At 36.2% G+C, this 18624-nt stretch overlaps 1 protein-coding gene across 1 annotated transcript in view; it reads right to left on the bottom strand.

The window, feature by feature from the left end:
• Positions 1-385: 385 nt before the first annotated feature.
• Positions 386-18624, bottom strand: part of ANTXR2 (ANTXR cell adhesion molecule 2) — a 146844-nt gene continuing 128605 nt past the window's right edge. Inside the window, exon 17 of the mRNA XM_044225894.1 lies at positions 386-2299. Within this exon, the coding sequence (XP_044081829.1) occupies positions 2261-2299 (39 nt within the window). The 3' untranslated portion in view covers positions 386-2260. The remainder of the gene's footprint in view (positions 2300-18624) is intronic.

The raw sequence follows: 18624 nt of genomic DNA, 5'->3' as shown, positions 1-18624 counted from the left end.
CACACCAATGCCGTATGATAGTGGACAAACTCCAGGGGACAAATCCCAAGAAAGAGCTGTAGCTTCTGCAGAATCTTTGGTGCTTTTAAATACTGCTTATGGGTGTGCACGGATCAGAAATGAAATGTCAATTTAGGAAAACAGCAATACACGCTGTCTCAGATGCAAATGTTGAGCAAAGGTCTACGGGAACTCCCTAGGCATGCATCAGGCATACAAGGGGCACTTGCAAGCATGGATAACCGAATGGCAATAGTACCATTTGTGACCGTAAGCAACATCTTGGAACTGAATATAATTCTATCCCAAAACGAACCAGGACAATTCTATATTTAGCCAAACAAAGCTTGAGCTTATGTAGGTTTAAATAACATGGTAGCAGAGGCACAGGTAAAATTTTATTTACGAATATGGAGACACATGACTTTGGATCCAGCCAGCCAGTGACATAAATAAACTTGAGCAAATGATTCAAGCTAGAGGATATGCATGTATATATATATATATATTTGTGTGTGTGAGTAAGGCTTCTTGGAGCCGTGCCACAAATCTGGACACCAACCAACAGAATCACTCCCGTCCTCTGAAATTTCCATTAAGGGCACAATGGGGGTAATTATACCGGGATGCTCCAAATCGCTCCTTCCGTCTTGTGTACTCGCATGCCCGCCGAACATGAAACGTTCGCCTCCTTCCTTCCAACGTGATGGTTGTTGAACTTATTTTTAGTGTCACTTGATAAGCCTGTGTGCTCGCAGGGAGACATCCCACTGACCCAGCCGCTGGTCACTGTCTATACCAGTTCACATCACAGCAGGCGGGTTTTGTCAGGTTTCGAGTCGAATATCCATTTCGCATCTGAAGTACAGTATCGAAAGTGACTAGATCATTTGAGCTTTCTTCTTCAGCGGCTGCCTTCTTCCTCCCCCCCCCGAGTGTTTCCGCTCACGCTAACATAACCTGGCATCGTCGACGTGACACGAAGTTGGTTTTCCTAAAAAATTATCATACGTACATTTCGATGTTTTGTGGTGGCCGGCCCTCCTCAAACTTTAATGTATAAATTGAGGAGAGGAGGTCTTTTTTTCTCTACTGACTCATAACCAAGGTAGAGTGTCCCTCAAGATCCAAGTAATGCGCACACAGTAATAGGTCATTCAATGTCAAAAGGCATAAAAAAGATGAGCAAAATCTTCACAGGCTGCTGCTTGCTGTTGCCTTTAATTATATTAATTAAACTTTGAAATTTTCATGCAAAGAGAGTTGCTGGCTTGTGACGCTGAAGAGCCCTTGGAGACTTGGAGGAAGGAAAAACCCTGAGCGGAAGCTTTGTGGTTACCGCTTCCTTTAAATTAAAGCAAAACAAACTCCCGGTGTGTTTACAGATATTAATGCTTTATGCGCTACTACACCCTAAACACAGAGAGTGGGGTAAATCCCCACTCCCGGGGACGAGTTCTTGAAGCACAAGTCCCTTAAACTCCACTCAAGACCTCTGGATAGAGGCTGTCTTCCTGTGTAATAACGCTCTATTAATTTTCTTCTTTTCCCGAGTGCATAATGAAGAAAGGTGTCTTCAACAACTAAAGGGCAAAATCTTGCTTGCTACCAATACCTTGAGGCATCCTGTCTACATTTTGTCATGCGTGTGCACTTTTCAGTGTTAGAATGACAAGATTTTCCAGTCAGAAACTTCCCGTAAGGCACAGTGTGATAGGGGACCGAGGAGGATTTTGTGATCTGACATAGCTATAAGGCAACGGACTCCCGTATCTGCTTGGCTTGGTGGGAAATTTCATACTCCGCCTGTGGCGGACAATTTTGTGATGTAAAAATGCAAATGCCATGTCTCCATGTAAAGCACTCCTCTCTCCATTACAGACCCGCCATGGCCCGTTGTTCCGTGGTCCCTGTTTTGATATCTTCATGCTGTTGTTTTTGCTTTTTCCTCCTCTCCACATTCCAACGAACTTTCTTGTATAAACCATAGCAGGTAGACTAACGTGAGTCTTTATGTTCAATGTCATGAATCATGAGTTACCAGTGGGTTTCACCAACTCTCATGTAGATGGCAGAACGAGTATTTAAAAATGTTTGGTGCAAGCAAAGCAGAAGGCAGAGAAAACATTTCCTGACTGAAAGGAAGAAAGCTGTTCTTCCAAAAACTTCTGAAATTCACTTAATTTTTTTTTTTCATTTGGTTGGATATCAGCAGTGTAAGATGTATCTTCCTATCTTCTTTGGTCTTCCTGCTTTCCTTTTACTGAGATGGAACTCGGGAGAAGTTTATGCACCGGCCCTAGAAATGAAAAAAAAAAAAAAATCATGATTGAATTAGTGAAGCAATTATAAAAAAGCATAAGAATACCTAGTTTTCTAGGTATTATGCAAGAACAGGTCAATGTTAAGATGAACCACAAAGTCAAGTTTTTCCCCCTGGGTCAAAGCATGGTAGTTCATTCAGATCTTTTCCACAGCAAGTTCATCTCCACAATGGTATGGTAAAATTAGAGTGTAAAAAACTCTGTAAAATAGAACTATGTTATTGCTATTTAAAGTACTGCATTACTATCTCAGCAATAAAAATATCAAAGCCAAACCCTATGCTTCCTTCTATAATGGATTTAAATGAAAGTACTCCTTTATGCAATCTGGTGCTTTTAAAACTGATGTAAAACTGGTGCTTCTAAAATGTATACGTGAGGAATGCACTTGAGAGGTAGTAAGAGTCAGGGAGAGGGAAGACAGGGCATCGCTCTGGGACTGCATTTCACAACCGGTGTGCAAAAGACTTAGAGAACTTGTCCTCTGTTGTTGACCATTTCTCTGTGCACAACTACAGGCCGTCATTACATGTCCTCCCCGAATGGTGACTATTTATTTGCATTCCACAGTTTTAAAGAGACTTTGTCATTCCAACTCCTTAGCGCTTCAAGAAAGGTTACAAAGACATATTGTTTCATATGTAATTGTAAATAATCCAAGAATTATTTGAAAAAGTTTTCAATGAGTGATAAAGGATCCCCTCTTCCCTCTCGTTGGTATGACCCTGCTAATACCCTGTGCTACATAAATCACATCCAGATTTCTCAACAGGCCAAAAGCTAGCGTACCACCGTCTACTTTAGGGTAAGGAGTATCATCTTACTGAGATTTTCCTATTTGTCTTAATACCTGCTCTCTAACTTCATATTTTAGAAGTTCTCTTTATTTCTCTCTAAATGTGAACAATTAAGTTTATTTTAGTAGCCAATCCATGGGAATATTGAAAAGAAACAACAAATACTGTTGGAGAAGAAAGCCTAAAACATCAAAATGGGATTGTGGTCCATTTTCCTCTCAAAAATGTCTGCTCAATAAATTTAGATCTTTCAGAAATTAATGAAGAAAGAGAAAAGCAAAAAAGCAAAGTACTTTCCATTAACTTCTTCCTAAAAGGCAGAGACATTCATCAAATTATACATCTTCTTAATAATTTGGAGACAATATTATTCTAATTGTCAATTTTATTACTTATCTTGTACCTAATGTCTACAAATAATATCTGGGCAAAAGGGTGTGAGAAAAGCAGAGAGAAGACTACCTGAGAATGAGGTCCAAATCCTCAGTAATGCAGCGGTCACAGGTCATGCCCTCAGACTAGACTTTGTATTGTCTAGAACCCTCAAACAAGATCGTTAGAATGAACGTAAAGTGAAAAGATGCTCTTCTTCAAATGAGCTAAGTATGATTACCAAAAACCATAGGAACATTATAAATGTAATTTTCATTACATACCCCTTCTCTAAACATTTTTTTCAAGGGGGACAGGTAGGAAAAATGACATTATTAATAAATATTTGGGCAAAGCAATAACACAGTGCTTCTAAGCCACAATAGTCTAACTATAGATGCAATAAGAAATAGATCTGAACTATGCCTGTGAAAACAGTGATGAACATTAAAAATATGATCTTCTGGAGTCCTTTGAGAATCCAACAAATCCATGAAGAATTATATTACAGCGGCATAGACGTGAATTAAGGACATCTTTTTCTTGTGTATTTATGGACCTAAAAAAGTAAAGGTTTTCTCTCTTCTGCACAATTTTGAAAAGTTATCATGAATCTCTACTTTTATTTGACTGTCATCACTAATTAACTAGATGTAGATATAGGGCTCCTTCTCTGACCACTTTTGTTCTATACACCAGATTAATCTTAGTGACTCAGATTCACTTACTTGAAGCAACTGGATAGTTTTTAAAAATGAGATTCATAGTTCACCTGAATTCTTAAAATCACTTCAATGTCTAAATTATGTCAGACCTAATTATTTTTTCATTTCATTTGATGTGGTTTAATTATAGACATAGAAACCCAAATGAAGAAAACCCTACTGAGTTTGACTCTGAGGTCCTTACCTACACACTTACAAAATTTGGGAATAAGTACTGATCATCAGCTATCAAATGTCTACTGACGCAAGTACTAAAAACACCTGTTAAAAGCAACATCCACTCCTGTGTTTTAACACACACCCATCAACAAAATAAATAAATAAATACCTTTCCCTTTCCTAATCAAGGATTCGGTATTTTCCACTTTTTTATCAAGAGCTGATAATGTGGGGGTGTATTTTTAATTTACAGAAATCCAAAAAATGGTAACTTGAAGGAGTTATGTTCAAGAATTACTTCCTCTGTTAAGCTTTACCCTGTTCTCCCAGTCACATAGCTCTTTCCCTCAAAGTTTCCGTGGCATCTCCACTACAGCCAAACCACATTATACCATAACTATCAGCTTGAATATCTAAAAAAGTAAGATAATAGTGATTAAGTCTAAGGGTTCCAAAGCCCTAGTTATGGATTGCAGCTCTGCCACTTGTTAACTGTGTGATCATGGGCAACTCATTTAACAGCTTGTGCCTCAGTTTTCTCATCAGTACAATGAGGAATAAAAATTGGATCTATTATTCTTAGGACTCCTATTAATCCTATTAATCTATTAATACGCACTTTGTATACTACCTGGCACTTAGTAAACTCTCAATAAGAAACAGGTACTTATTACCCATACCTCACTTAGAAATGAGAGTAGATGGATGGTAAACACATAAATGAACGAATACATAGTGATTAACTTCAAAAACAGGAAGACAGAGTAAGTATAAATTTGAAAAAGAAAAAGGATTACAAAGGAGAAAAATACAGCCATGGGAAAGGATAGAAGAAAATATGGAGAAACTGGAAGAGAGTAGCCCTAAAAAGGAAAAGATTAAAATGGAATAATTTAAAAAAAAAAAAAGGAAGTATTGGCCAGAAGGGAATTTTTATTCAGTATTCCATCAGGGATCTTCCTCCCAGAGGAATCTGTCACCTACTTTCTCCGGGGGTCACTCCCGACAACCAGCTGTGCCAAGCATTTCAGCATTCCACGTTCCCATAGACCAATTTGTTCACTCATCTCTGGGTTGTAGTTCTTGAGCATCCTGGCTGAGCCATCTGAATGCAAGCCTACTCAACAGTGCGCGGGTGTGACACAGCCGGTGATCAAAATACCTTATAACCCACAGTTAGTGTTTTCACTCTGATGATACGCAGCTCTAGGAGTTTCCATGAAAGCCTGGTCAAACACTTGTTCAGGCCACAAACAGCAACCTAATTTTTAAAAAATGTGTGTGTGTGTGTGTGTGTGTGTGTGCGCGCGCACGTGTATATACATGGGCACATACAGCCTATCTCAAAAGTGCTATGCAGACTGGGATTGATTCAAATAAGAATATAGAGAAGTTGGGGCGCCTGGGTGGCTCAGTGGGTTAAGCCTCTGCCTTCAGCTCAGGTCATGATCTCAGGGTCCTGGGATCAAGCCCTACTTCAGGCTCTCTGCTCAGCGGGGAGCCTGCTTCCTCCTCTCTCTCTCTGCCTGCCTCTCTGCCTACTTGTGATCTCTCTCTGTCAAATAAATAAATAAAATCTTTAAAAAAGATATAGAGAGAGCAGCTCTTCAATTTTCATACCACATCAATCTTTCTAACCATATTCCTGGTATCTGGAGCATATATTTCTCTATTCAACCAATAATGTAGAATATTTATGTCTCAGGTACTCATCGTGGTAACTCTGGAATTCCTTCTCTCCAGATCAGTTGGCAAAACTATCTTCAAGAGGGAAGTTCTAAGTGAAATACTAGCCATCTCTCTAGGTCTGGGTTTTTTCCTACCAAAGTCCATGAAGACCAGTGACTTCTCCAAGGTGCCCTGGGGGGTGCCTCAGGCCGGCGCAGTGCACAGGAGAGGAAGGAGCAGGCACAACACAAGCCTCTCAATCCTCATTTGGTTCAAATAACTCCGCCCTTACCTACCTTTAAAAGCGTAATTCACTATAAGATTTTGTTTCTGTTTGTATCAAAATGTATTAAGATAACTATTATTCAAGATTTTCATGCCTATGTTAAGCCAGGTCACGGGTAACAATTCATACACCTAGACTTGGTTTCTTTACTTTTCTTTAGAAAGATCTAGATCTAGGACACCATTCCCTCAACTTCTGGTCACATAATGAGCCCAAATGATTTCTGTTCATATAAGGAGAATTTTCTATTTTGGAAAATTGCTGCTGAGGACATAGTTATTAGGGGATCAACTACTGAAATTACGAGTCAGCTAGAAAAAGCTCCTTACTTCCGTTAACTTTACCTGCTTCCTTTGTATTTTATAAGGCAACCACAGCTCAGCCTTTCTCATTGTGAGCAGGCTTCCAAAGAGCTCGGCCGCATGATATTCTAGAAGTTACCACTACCCTTAGTGTTCACTTTCTGGTATAGCTGTATCTTGACTTCAGCCCACAATTATTTCTTTGTTTTTATTCTGAAGTTTTATGGTAAGTTTTCTTTTTAAGACTTCCTTAGAAGTAGACCAGGTGTAAGTAAATGTAAACTAATACGTATTTCTTTCTGAAATCTCAATTCTCTTATTCATGAAGACTCCGTATTGAGCTAAATCTTCAAAACCCTCCCACAAAGGAATGAACTCAACTTCTATCTTATACGAAAAGATAACATCATGTCTACTTTCCTTCTTTGTTTCCTTTTCTTATTCCCGTAGGACTTAATGAGGTACTCTGTAGATAGCTATGTCAAATGATGACTAATTTGAACTTAATCTGAGTTAACTTAGATAATTAATATGAACTTAAAGTTTATACGTGAAACCATATTAAAACTATAATATTCTTCATAAAATCCCCAAAATTCTTCTATAAGCATAAATACCCTTCATCTAATAACTAAAAGTTTCACCTTGTTTTCTTTGGCTTCTTAAAAAAAATAGGTGTACTATGATTCATTCTTTATAAACCTGAAGTGCATTAACATATCAATTCATCTCTTAGAGTAGAGCTCTCTGACGAAGCTTTACTCCATTATCCACTTTCCTCAGCCTAAGAAGGAAAAAAATGTATCAAGGATAAATCACAAATAAAACTTTGGCCATAACAAAGTCTAAATTCACAGAATCTGTCAGCTTTAGCTTCAATTAAGTGATTTTCAGGCATTTAATAAGTATCTATTAGAACAAGAAGTTCATTGACATTTCTCTAGAAATCCCTGTTGGCAATACCGTCTCTTGGGTCTCCTCATACACAAACGTGGGAAATTGAGAGCCAAAATAAAATTGTCTAATGCTGTTAACTGCTCTACTTGTTAACTATTAACAAGAGATGAAAACAAGGGAACTGTAAAAACTGACATATTTTCTGTTGGTTAAGTATACAGACCCCAACTCTATTACAGTTTTGTCACCTATTCATTTTCACTGTAGCCAGTAATAGTAGTGTTAGCCAGAGCAAGCGCCACATTTCCCATCTCTTGAGCATTAAAATTCTGCTGGCATTAACGCCTATGAACTCCTTTACTAGCTATCTGCACAGGATATATTTCACTGCTATAACTGTTAGAGTATTACGTTCACCTCATAAATATCCACTGACAAGCTGAAGCATACACCTACACTTTAGTGTAGACTTTTCAAACACAGATAGCTGATTTATTTATATCTCTACTTCTAAAAAGAATTTACTAAACCTTCATGCTCTGTGCAACTGTAAACAGCGATTCAAATTTAAAATTGTATACAAAGCACAGATATATAGAAATAGACATAAAACAATTCAAAAGGTCCTGGAAATCATGATTATCAGGAAAGAATGCCAACTTAAGGACACAATAGACTCTTTAAGTGGAGATTTTCTACAGCAACTGAAGGTACGAGACTGAAGAGAGGGCATAGACTATCATCTCTCTCTTTCTCATACACACATGACAGAGTTCCATCTATACATGAAATATATATATAGAGAGAGAGCACGCAATTTATATATAAACACATACAATTATAAATACACAAATATATAATATGAGATAATCTTTATATTCTCTGCTCAAAATAAAAGTGCAAGATTTTGAGCTGAAATATAATTTCCACATACTCTTTTGCAATGGAAACTCAATGCATAAATGCCCCATTTTACAACAGAGACCACACACCATATGGATATACAGTAGACGTCATGAAGGGCTGAGTGTGCTTGACAAATTTACTTTCAAATTTTTTTTACCCTTTTCATTCTATTACGACACTTGCAAAATTTTAGTGACTCTACACATACTGTTAACATTTACTTCAGGGAAATGTTATTCAGGTCGGTCTCCTAGTTTCTCTTGAGATTCAGGCATACAATTGGAAAGTAATAAACTATCTAATTTGTACCTCATAATAAGATATGAAATTGATCCTTCAAAGTTATTACTTGTAAGAGATATAGATATACAATTTTGACAGTTTTCCAAAAATATTGTTGAAAATACCTTCTTGGGCCTCATGATACATTGTAATGAAAGTAGATGCCCAAAAGAATTATATATGTAAAATCAGAATTCCATGTATTATTTTAGTTGGGTACCTCATAAGTAATGTTGGAATAATTTTCTACTTTCTAATCTCAGAGCACTAATTGTATCTTTGGTCTTAAACCAACAGTAAAAAAAAAAAAGTCAAAATATAACTTCTAGCTATAGAAAAACAGTATGTAAGTTCTGTATATGCACAGTATAGCATTATGGGTATATAACAAAAGACTGAAAACCATCCAAATATCCACCAGTAATGGACAAGATAAATATAAGATACAGATAGATAATGTAATATTAAAAATCATACACAGCTGTTAAAAAGAATGAGGGAGCTCTCTATATACTACTGTGGAATAATGACCAGATTCATTAATGAAAAAATAAAATTAAGCTGCATATAGGATATACATTTTGCTATACTTTGTTACAAAGAAGATAAATACATTAGAATTGATACATACTTACATTTTCAAATCAAATACAAAGCCGGTATTTGCCTTAAAAGTAAAAACAGTTACTGATAGGTTGAAGGAGGGCCCAGGGTGGAGGGGATAAAGATGTAAATGCGATCTTTTAGTAGATCTTGTTATATGCTATCAAATGCAATCATAAATATTTTATGTTTTCAAAAAAAATTTTAATAGAAAAGAAAACCCTACAAACTAAAATAGCCTTCACTAAGAGCAAATCAGAATGCTGCCAAAAACTGAGAATATGGCAGGAAATCTGAGAGAGATCCCTCCATAGTACATGAGCTTTTCTGTTAGAACATGGAAGTAGTCAATTGAAAGCTGGGAGAAAGTTAGGAAGGAAAATATATATTTCCCTCTCCAAAGGGACCTTCCCCAAGGAAAAGGAAACAGCTCACTAAAGGTTTGGAGAAAGAGAGGACTGAGAAAAATAACCCTGAGGGACCCAGCACCTTTTAAAATAATAAGGCAGCAGCCTGCTGAAACTTAGGAACAGAAAAACTGAGATAAATCTCCAAGGTTAATGAGGCTTAGGCATTGGCCAGTCATAGGCTATAGGCAGGAATCAACATGGAAGCTGGTCCCTCAAGCTGTAGGAAGTGGCAAAGGGTGTGAGTGAGGGGAATGCAATACCAGCAGCTGGAGAGCAAAGACAACTCCCCACAGTCAAAAGAGCTTGCAGGTGGGCTATAAAGCAGAGAGAGCATGAGAGAGGAAGAGAGCTCTGATGAAAAGAAATCCCTGACCCTTCCCTCAAAAATTTTTAAGCAATGGTGAACTAAGAAGATAACAAATTGTGATCCAGCTCAGCTACAGATTGGTAACATGACAGAGGAAGTGATATATTTGTTTCTAGAGGTAAATGTCATCTAGTCTTTTTTTTATGTACCAGCAAAAAATAACAAATTATGGTACACACCAAAAGCAGGAAATTATGACCCATAATCAATGGAAAACACAGTCAATATGGGCAAAACTGCAGTTAATAGATTAAAAAAAAACTTAAAATAACTATGATAAAAATTTAAAAATCTAGTGAGAAAGATAGGTAGCATGCATAAAAATATGGTAAATTTCAGCAGAAACTATAAATAGGAATGAAATGGAATAGCTGGAGAGGAAAATGTAATAGCAGAATACTGTTTTGTGGGGTGCCTGGGTGGCACAGTTAGTTGATTGTGTGACTCTTGATTTTGGCTCACGTCATGATCTCAGGGACATGAAATCAAGACCCACATCAGGCTCTGTGCTCATCACAGAGTCTGCTTGAGGATTTATCTCCCTCTCCCTTTGCCCCGCCACTGAGTGCCACACACACACACACTCTCTCTCAAATGAATAAATAAATCTTAGAAAAAAAGTATAATGTTTTTGATTCATGTAAAGATAGACATACAGCATAAGAAAAGCTCATTGAACTTGAAGGCAGGGGAACAGAAATTGTTCAAACTGAAAAACAAAGGAAAAAAAAAACAACTAAAGAGAATCTGAGACTAGTGGGACTATATCTAATGGATTAATGAATAATTGGTGTCCTAGAAGAAAAGGAGAAATAATGGAGAAGAAAAACTTGAAAAAAATAATGGCTGAGAACTTCCTAGAATTGATGAAAGGCATAAACCTACAGATCAAAGAAACTTAGTGACCCCCCAAGCAGGATAAATACACAAAAACTATATCAGGGAACATACAATAAAAGTTATGAAAAACAGAGAATATCATAAAAACATGCCTCTCTGTCCCTTATCACCCTCCACCAGACAGTATATAGAGAGAAAACACTCATAAGCAGGACAGCCAACTGTCTATCAGCAACAGTGGAGGACACAAGACAATGGAACTCCTCCAAAAATGTTAAATGGGGGCTAAGAAAGGGAAGTCAACCTAAATTTCCATATTCAGAGAAAATACCCTCCAAGAATGGAGGCAAAATAATTTGCAACAATGTGGATGGAACTAGAGTGTATTATGCTAAGTGAACTAAAACACTCAGAGAAAGACAAATACCATAAGATTTCACTCATACGTAGAATTTAAGAAACAAACAGGTAAACATAAGGGAAATAGGGAAAAGAGAGAGGGAAGTAAACCATGAGAGACTCTTCAAACCATAAGAGACTCTTAACTATAGAGAACAGACTGAGGGTTGATGGAGGGGAGGTGGGCAGGGGACAGGCTCAATGGTAGTATGTATTAAGGAGGGTATGTCCTGTGATGAGAACTGGGTGTTATATGTAAGAGATGAATCTCTAAATTTTACACTTGAAACCAATTTTACCATATATGTTAACTAACTAGAATTTTTTTAATTGAGTCTAAAAAAGGAAAAAAAAATCTAGGCAAAATAGAAACATCTTAAGATAAGCAAACCTGACACAATTTATCTGGAATAGACTTCAGCAAAAACAAGTGCTAATAGCTCTTGAAACTAAAAGATAAGACATTAGATGGAAACCTAGAGTTTCAGGAAGAAATAAAGAGAAACAGAGGGGTAAATGTGTGAATAAATAAGAGATACAAACATATAAAAGAAATAAAATTTCCTTATTACATTACTGATTACTTAAAGCAAAAATAACACCTTATGGAATTTCTGACATATGCAGAATTAAAAATATATGATAACAAAAGCACACAGGGAGGAAATGGGGATTAGGCCACTGTAATGTTTATATATTGTTTTTAAACTACTATATTATTTGATAGTAAATTGTGACAAGTTCAAATAGCATATTGTTATTTCCAGAGCAACCACAAAAAACTTGCACCAAAATATAGCTAAGAAAGAGAGGACAAGAAATGGATTCCAGGAAATTACTCTGTTAACCCAAAAGAAAGCAGAGAAGGAGAAACAGAATAAAGAAGGACAGAACAAATAGAAATGAAATACAGAGATATAAGAATTGGAAACAAACTGAAACAAATGAATTGGATACATAACTATACCCAGAAAAAAATTATTTCAAGTGACTAAAACAGTATTTTGACTATATATCAATAATAGGATATAATCCAATGATAAATAGAACAGCAAAGAAATGTTTCATTCATCAATCTTAATTTTATTAATACTATTTTATTGTTAATGTGTAGCTATGTACTTAATAGGTTAGAGCAAATAAGTAAGCTCTTTGGTATTGTTATGACCAAGTTAAGAGAAAGGTAATACAAGTATAAATTTTAAAATATTCAATAAGATCTCTTAATACTAAATTGGAATTGAAAAATATACCATAAACTCGTGATTTTTCTCAAAACTATTTAATTTTCTAGGTTTATGGACTGAGATGCTTAGAAGCAATGACAGCCCAATAATAATTAGCACCCCTACTATCCAATATGTGTTCTCTATATACCATTATCTACTAAAAACATCTAGGGCCCTTTGGAGTTGAATAGGTTATTCCTGTTTTAAAACAGAAAATGTAAAAAATGAGTCTGGGACATTTTATGCCAAAATAAAATAAATTTATGAAACACTAACGTGGGCCATGTCAAAAATTGATAGAAGAATCAATATGATGGATCAGGCTTTTACCACCTGCTTTTTCTGATCTATCTTGGCATACCTAGTAGTTAAACAACTGATGCAATGCATTATAAAGCACACAGCGCCACTTACGAATGACCCATGCCAAAAGAAAAAGGCAAATCTGAATCACAGTAAGGGGGTACAAAGTATCACTACATGTAAGTGTGTGTTGGGAACCAAGGCTAGAGGAGTTTTAATTGTGTAAAAAGTGTTCAAGGTAGCTCTTGAGCAGAGATTCAAAGGAGGTCAATGAAACTGGGACTACCTGGGAAAGAATAATCCTGTTAGAGAAATCAAGTGTAAAGACCCGGGATTAAAGCGTTTTAGGCATATCTACAGGAAAGTAACAGAGTGTGGCAGGAACAGACTGAACAATGGAGAAGGTAGATGATGAGGTCAGAGAGGAAGCAGAGACCCAATCATGCAAAGCCTTATAGGGGTAACTGCTACAAATCCTCCTTTTAAAAAGCAAAGTTACTGGGATGCCTGGGTGGCTCAGTTGGTTAAGAGTCAGCCTTCTGCTCGGGTCATGATTCCAGTGTCCTGGGATCTAGTCCCAAATCAGGCTCCCTGCTCAGCAGAGAGTCTGTTTCTCCCTCTACCCTCCCCCCTGCTCATGATCTCCCTCTCTCTCAAATAAATAAATAAAATCTTTAAAAAAAAAAAGCAAAATTATGAATTATACAAAGTTAACATCTGGATCTCTCTCATCTCTTTTAGAGAGGATTGAGTTAAACTGTTAAATGAGTTACTTTTCAAACATCTTAAGATTCACATGTGCCAAAATATTCTCCCTCCCTTCATCCTTCCCTCCCTCCCTCTCTGAGACACACACACACACACACACACACACACTCAACAGACAATATCAAAAATAAAGAACTCAAATAACTACCATTATATCAAATAATGGCTAATTGAAAACTTAATCCATATTTCAATGTGCATTTAGGAAAATGTTAAAAAAAATCCAAATGAAAGCCATATTACATCATTACTGTGTAATTAGGTGAGAAATAGAATAAATTAATTTATGCTGCATTAAAATACTAATTTCCATTAGGGTATTACTAGACTTATAATGGTTATGTTAATATCACAGAGCAAAACTTTTATAAGCAATTCATGTATTTTTTCCTAGGAAATCAGGCATTGAGAAAATTCATTTGTCTTATCAAACTGCTTTTGGCACATTTAAGAGAAATCCTGAATACTTACATATACATCATCAACACTGAAAAATATTCATTGAGAGATTATCCTAATGTATAAGACCCTAGGGATGCAGTGATGTATCTCTTGCTAAGTTTCTAAGAATTAAGTCTTCATTTTTGTGGCCCTGAAACAGTACATGTTGTCTCACTCGAAAGTTAATACTAAAACTATGTTGATGATTTCAGCCTGCACTTAATTCACAGAGATTTTTACTAGCTCTCTTAAAAGAACTAAAAGAATTCACAGTTCTTTGCGTCATTTGTCAGACAGCTAAATTCCCAGCTAATTTGAAACTAAGGCTTTTTCAAAGAAAACCAATTATTTAAAAACTTCAAGTTTTTAAATTGATAACATATAGATAATATCAATTAAAGATACTTTACAGAAATGTAAAGTTTTCAAATCTTCATTGTTAAGGACAACTACAGATTATTTTCTAGGACTATAAATAAAAAATTTTATGAAAAAATCCACCTATCAGTTTAGTTGGAATATGAGTTACTGGAATATTGTTTTCTTTCAGAATGGCAAGTATTTAGTGGACTCATTCCAGGCACTCAGTCCTAATAGAAGACATATGGATATATTCAATTTTTGAGCAACAAATTTATCCCTTACTTATTTTTTATCACATGTTGGAAAAATAATCTTAAATAACTGGTGAAGTCATTTTTATATCTAATTGAGAAGACATCCAAATCCCCAGTCACGATTTAATTTTGCTTATTAGAGACTAATATTTAGATGTATGATATGAAATGATATATGCTTTTCTGTAACACAGAAGTAATGTGGATTAAAATTCTTCACATTATACCTCTACATTCTACACTGCTGGCACAGCAGCCAAATGACTACATTTATTACTAAATTTACACCACAGAGAACAAAACTGGAAGCGGCACCTTAAACTGTATATACTAAAATGAGGCTGATAACTGCATGAGGTCTCTCCCTGCTTTTATGTGCAGACAGTTTTCAAATACAGCCATAGGGATTTCTATTGTAAAGATAGATGCCACTGTGACCCAGATGTCATTTCACTGATGAGTGAGAATTTAATGGCATTTAATGGGAATCCCTTGCTCACAGTTTGAAAAGAAACTAAACATGCATTAATTTTGCCTCTTAATCAATGCAGGCATTCCTAGCCTAAATAGCATATCAACAAAAAAGACTGACTCTTAAAATAATTGTGGAAATATTAAACAATCTCTAGAGATATAATTAATCCAACATAATTTCCCCAAACAGAAAGAATAAACTTTCAAAGTTTAAACATTTATACACATAAAAGCTTATAGATGCATTCAAATAGGTAAACAAACATGATTTGATGTGACAGTGTTTCCAACTACTAATAACTTACTCGTGTGTAATAAGGTTCTTCTGCATACAAAGGACAGTTTGCTTCTTGGTCCACGGAACTCAATAAAGTTGAGTTTGTGCAAAAGAGATGATAGATGACGGAATGATAGAAAGGAAGGAAGGAAGGGAGGGAGGGAGGGAAGGAGGGAAGGAGGGAGGAAAAGGAAAGGAAAGGAAAGGAAAGGAAAGGAAAGGAAGATATACAGATATACTGAGGTGAATATAGAGCCAATGTTCAGTTATCCTAGAAAAACAAATTCTGATATTTTAAGCCAAAATGATTTTCTATACCAAAAATAATATCATTAGCCCAATATCTTACCCTACTGCAAAAAATGAGAGGCTCTGGATGACAGAATTGTTCAGCATTATAACAGTCCTCCTAATTTATTTTTAACAAACAAATCTAAGTATTAGTTTCAGCTTCCTCTTCTTTCCCAGACCCCAAGCTCTATGATGTTTTCTCCCCACCATTTTGCAAATGCATAACACGGTGCTCACCCTACAGTTTGAGGGCTTACCAGTATTTGCTGAGTTAATAGTTACTGGATTTGAGGTACTGAATTTGATCTATGCAGTTAATATCTCTCTGAGATACGTAACTGACATTGATATCCATATGAATATCATTCAATCTAACTACAGAACGATTAGCAAGCTATAAAATAAAATACAACGGTTCACTTGACTAAACGTAGAAACACAAAACTATAAAACTGGACTTCGGTTTTTGCTAACTGATGGCAATCAAGCAACAGTGGCCATCATTCATGGACAAAAGTCTTCCTGGCTTATTTTGAGACATGAATATTCAAGCCATCCTAGATCTCTCATTTCCTATATGCCAACCCAATGGCTTCGCATAAGAGGGAGATGGCTGAACTTCAGGATAGACTTGTTCTAAGCTGGGAAGCAAGTAGGCATCAGAAAGGAATGGAACTTAAAAAAAAAAAAAAGAAAGGAATGGAACTTGATGTCAATTTTAAATGGTCAGCAGATGGTAGAAAGTGAGTCTTTTCAGTCTTGCAAGCACCAACAGAGAAGAGAGAGATAAAAGCATATATTTTAAGTCCATTGTGATTCTTAGATCTAAATCATTGCATGTTTTGACAAGCAGGAAGCAGTCATTTTGAGTAACCTAACCACACGTAAACATATCAAGAAGTAGTGAAACATTAAATCAGCATCCGGTTAGTTAAGATTTCCTAGGCATTTACTTCCCTTTATCCCTCAGTTACCTCTTGTCAAAGAAATCCACGTTTGAAAAAACAGGTGTCTTCACACAAGTGGCCTACTACTTGCGATCTGTTCATTGTTCAAACGTTCTGGAGACTGAGTTATGCATCAATGAGGGCTCATTCTACATTTATTAGTTATTAACACCACTGAATTTGAAAGCAATATAGCACAATTCACGCTGATCTTCCAAAGCATTTATTTTTAAAACACTCTCAACATTGGTGGCATTTGCTGACAAATGTGAAAGCTTAGGATTTAATTAGTACTGGGCTCTTTATCAACAAGTAAAAATTTGGGCTTAAAAAGACTGAAAACATTCTTTAAAAGAATAAATACATCTTGATAAATCAATTTCCACTAATACATCTTATTTAACATTAACGAGAAGGTCTTTAATCTGCAATGCCTTGTTGGAGTTGTTCTTCCTTTGGTGAGAAGGTACTAGAAAGTTATTAATTCTGGGGCAGGACTGGAGCACAGAACTTTTTCAGAGTCAGGAAACGTGAAAGGAAAAGACGAGAAACGGCCTCTTGCAATTATACAACCTCTAATGTTCATAAAACTGGCTTTCTTTAAAGTCAGCCTCTGGTACACGTTTTAGATATGACAACGAAAATTCACTTTCAAGACCTTGCCACTTTAAAACAGCTCTATGACGGAAACAAAACAGAGGTCGTCACGCATCAGTACAAGACCATAACCAAAGCTGCGCCAAGCTGGCGTCCCTCAACCTGGCGTCCCATCACCGCAGACAGGCTACGAGAGATGACGGACTGTGCTGCTTGAATGGCATCCCTGAGGAAAATCCAACTGCAGCAGCACATTTTTAGATTTAAATGTGAAAGATTGGTCATTCTAAATATATACCATTGTATTGTTTCATCAAAGTCAACATCTTTGGAACTTAGAGAAGACTGAATGAATAAAATATTCTTATGTTGTCAAACCCCAAACACGGACCATTGTATGAGCATTTTCATTCTCCCCTGACAACATCAGTGCACCTTGCAAAAAGAAAGCCAGATGTCCATTCTAGTTAGTGCTATTAAAAGTCTGTTTTACAGACTTAAATTATATTCACTGGGTTTTATTTTTTGTTTTTGTTTTTTTCCAAATGATGATGGCACTGAAGCTTTTGATAATGGAGAAAACATATTTTTATGTGGATCTTTTGGTACTTCTAGCTTAAAATATACAGTCTGACATATGTTTAAAACAGAGCATATGGAAATGATAAAAAGCAAATCTGAATTCCAAGTTCAAATATTGGTTCAAAAGCTACCTTATAATAATTTCAAATCATGCATGTTACTGAGACTCAGGACCAACAGAAACAATTAATCTAACCTCCAGGACTTAAAGTTTCCACGGTTCATAGCTCATTGTTCAGGTTCTACAAAATTTATTCACAGATTCTTCAAAGGATTTTATCTGGAGAATCCTTCTCTTTGTGTGACTTGGGGTCACTTCGTATGGAGCCATACCAAAAACAGCACCCGTACAAATCAGCCAGGGGATAAACTAACAGCAATCCGCAAGTACTGTTAGCCGAACAATTCCCATCTGTCCACTTAGGTGCACTATCGCAGAGGTGGTGTCTATGAACAATAAATATGGGGCAACCAAAGTCTGACAAAAATTTAACATCATTCAGCTGTTCTCAAGATGAGAAAAAAAAAATCTGAAAAATTTTCCTTTGTTGCTTTTCGCTTCTAGGGGGAAAAGACATAAATTATGCCTAACAAAATGACCTTAGAAATGACCTTCCGTCAATCAGTATGCTCTTAAACAATCACTACAATGTCCTAGGTCTTTATGTTGGGAGAACTGTATCCTAAACCCTGATCCGAAATGACGGCTTTGGAAAACTTTCAAGATTGCGAAGGGTGTGCTGAATTAATAGTGATTAATA

This window comes from Neovison vison, chromosome 11 (genome assembly GCF_020171115.1).
Source record: "Neovison vison isolate M4711 chromosome 11, ASM_NN_V1, whole genome shotgun sequence".
NCBI classification, from domain to species: domain Eukaryota; kingdom Metazoa; phylum Chordata; class Mammalia; order Carnivora; family Mustelidae; genus Neogale; species Neogale vison.
The sequence above is the reverse complement of the archived record's forward strand: the minus strand, read 5'-3'. Positions and strand labels throughout refer to the sequence as shown.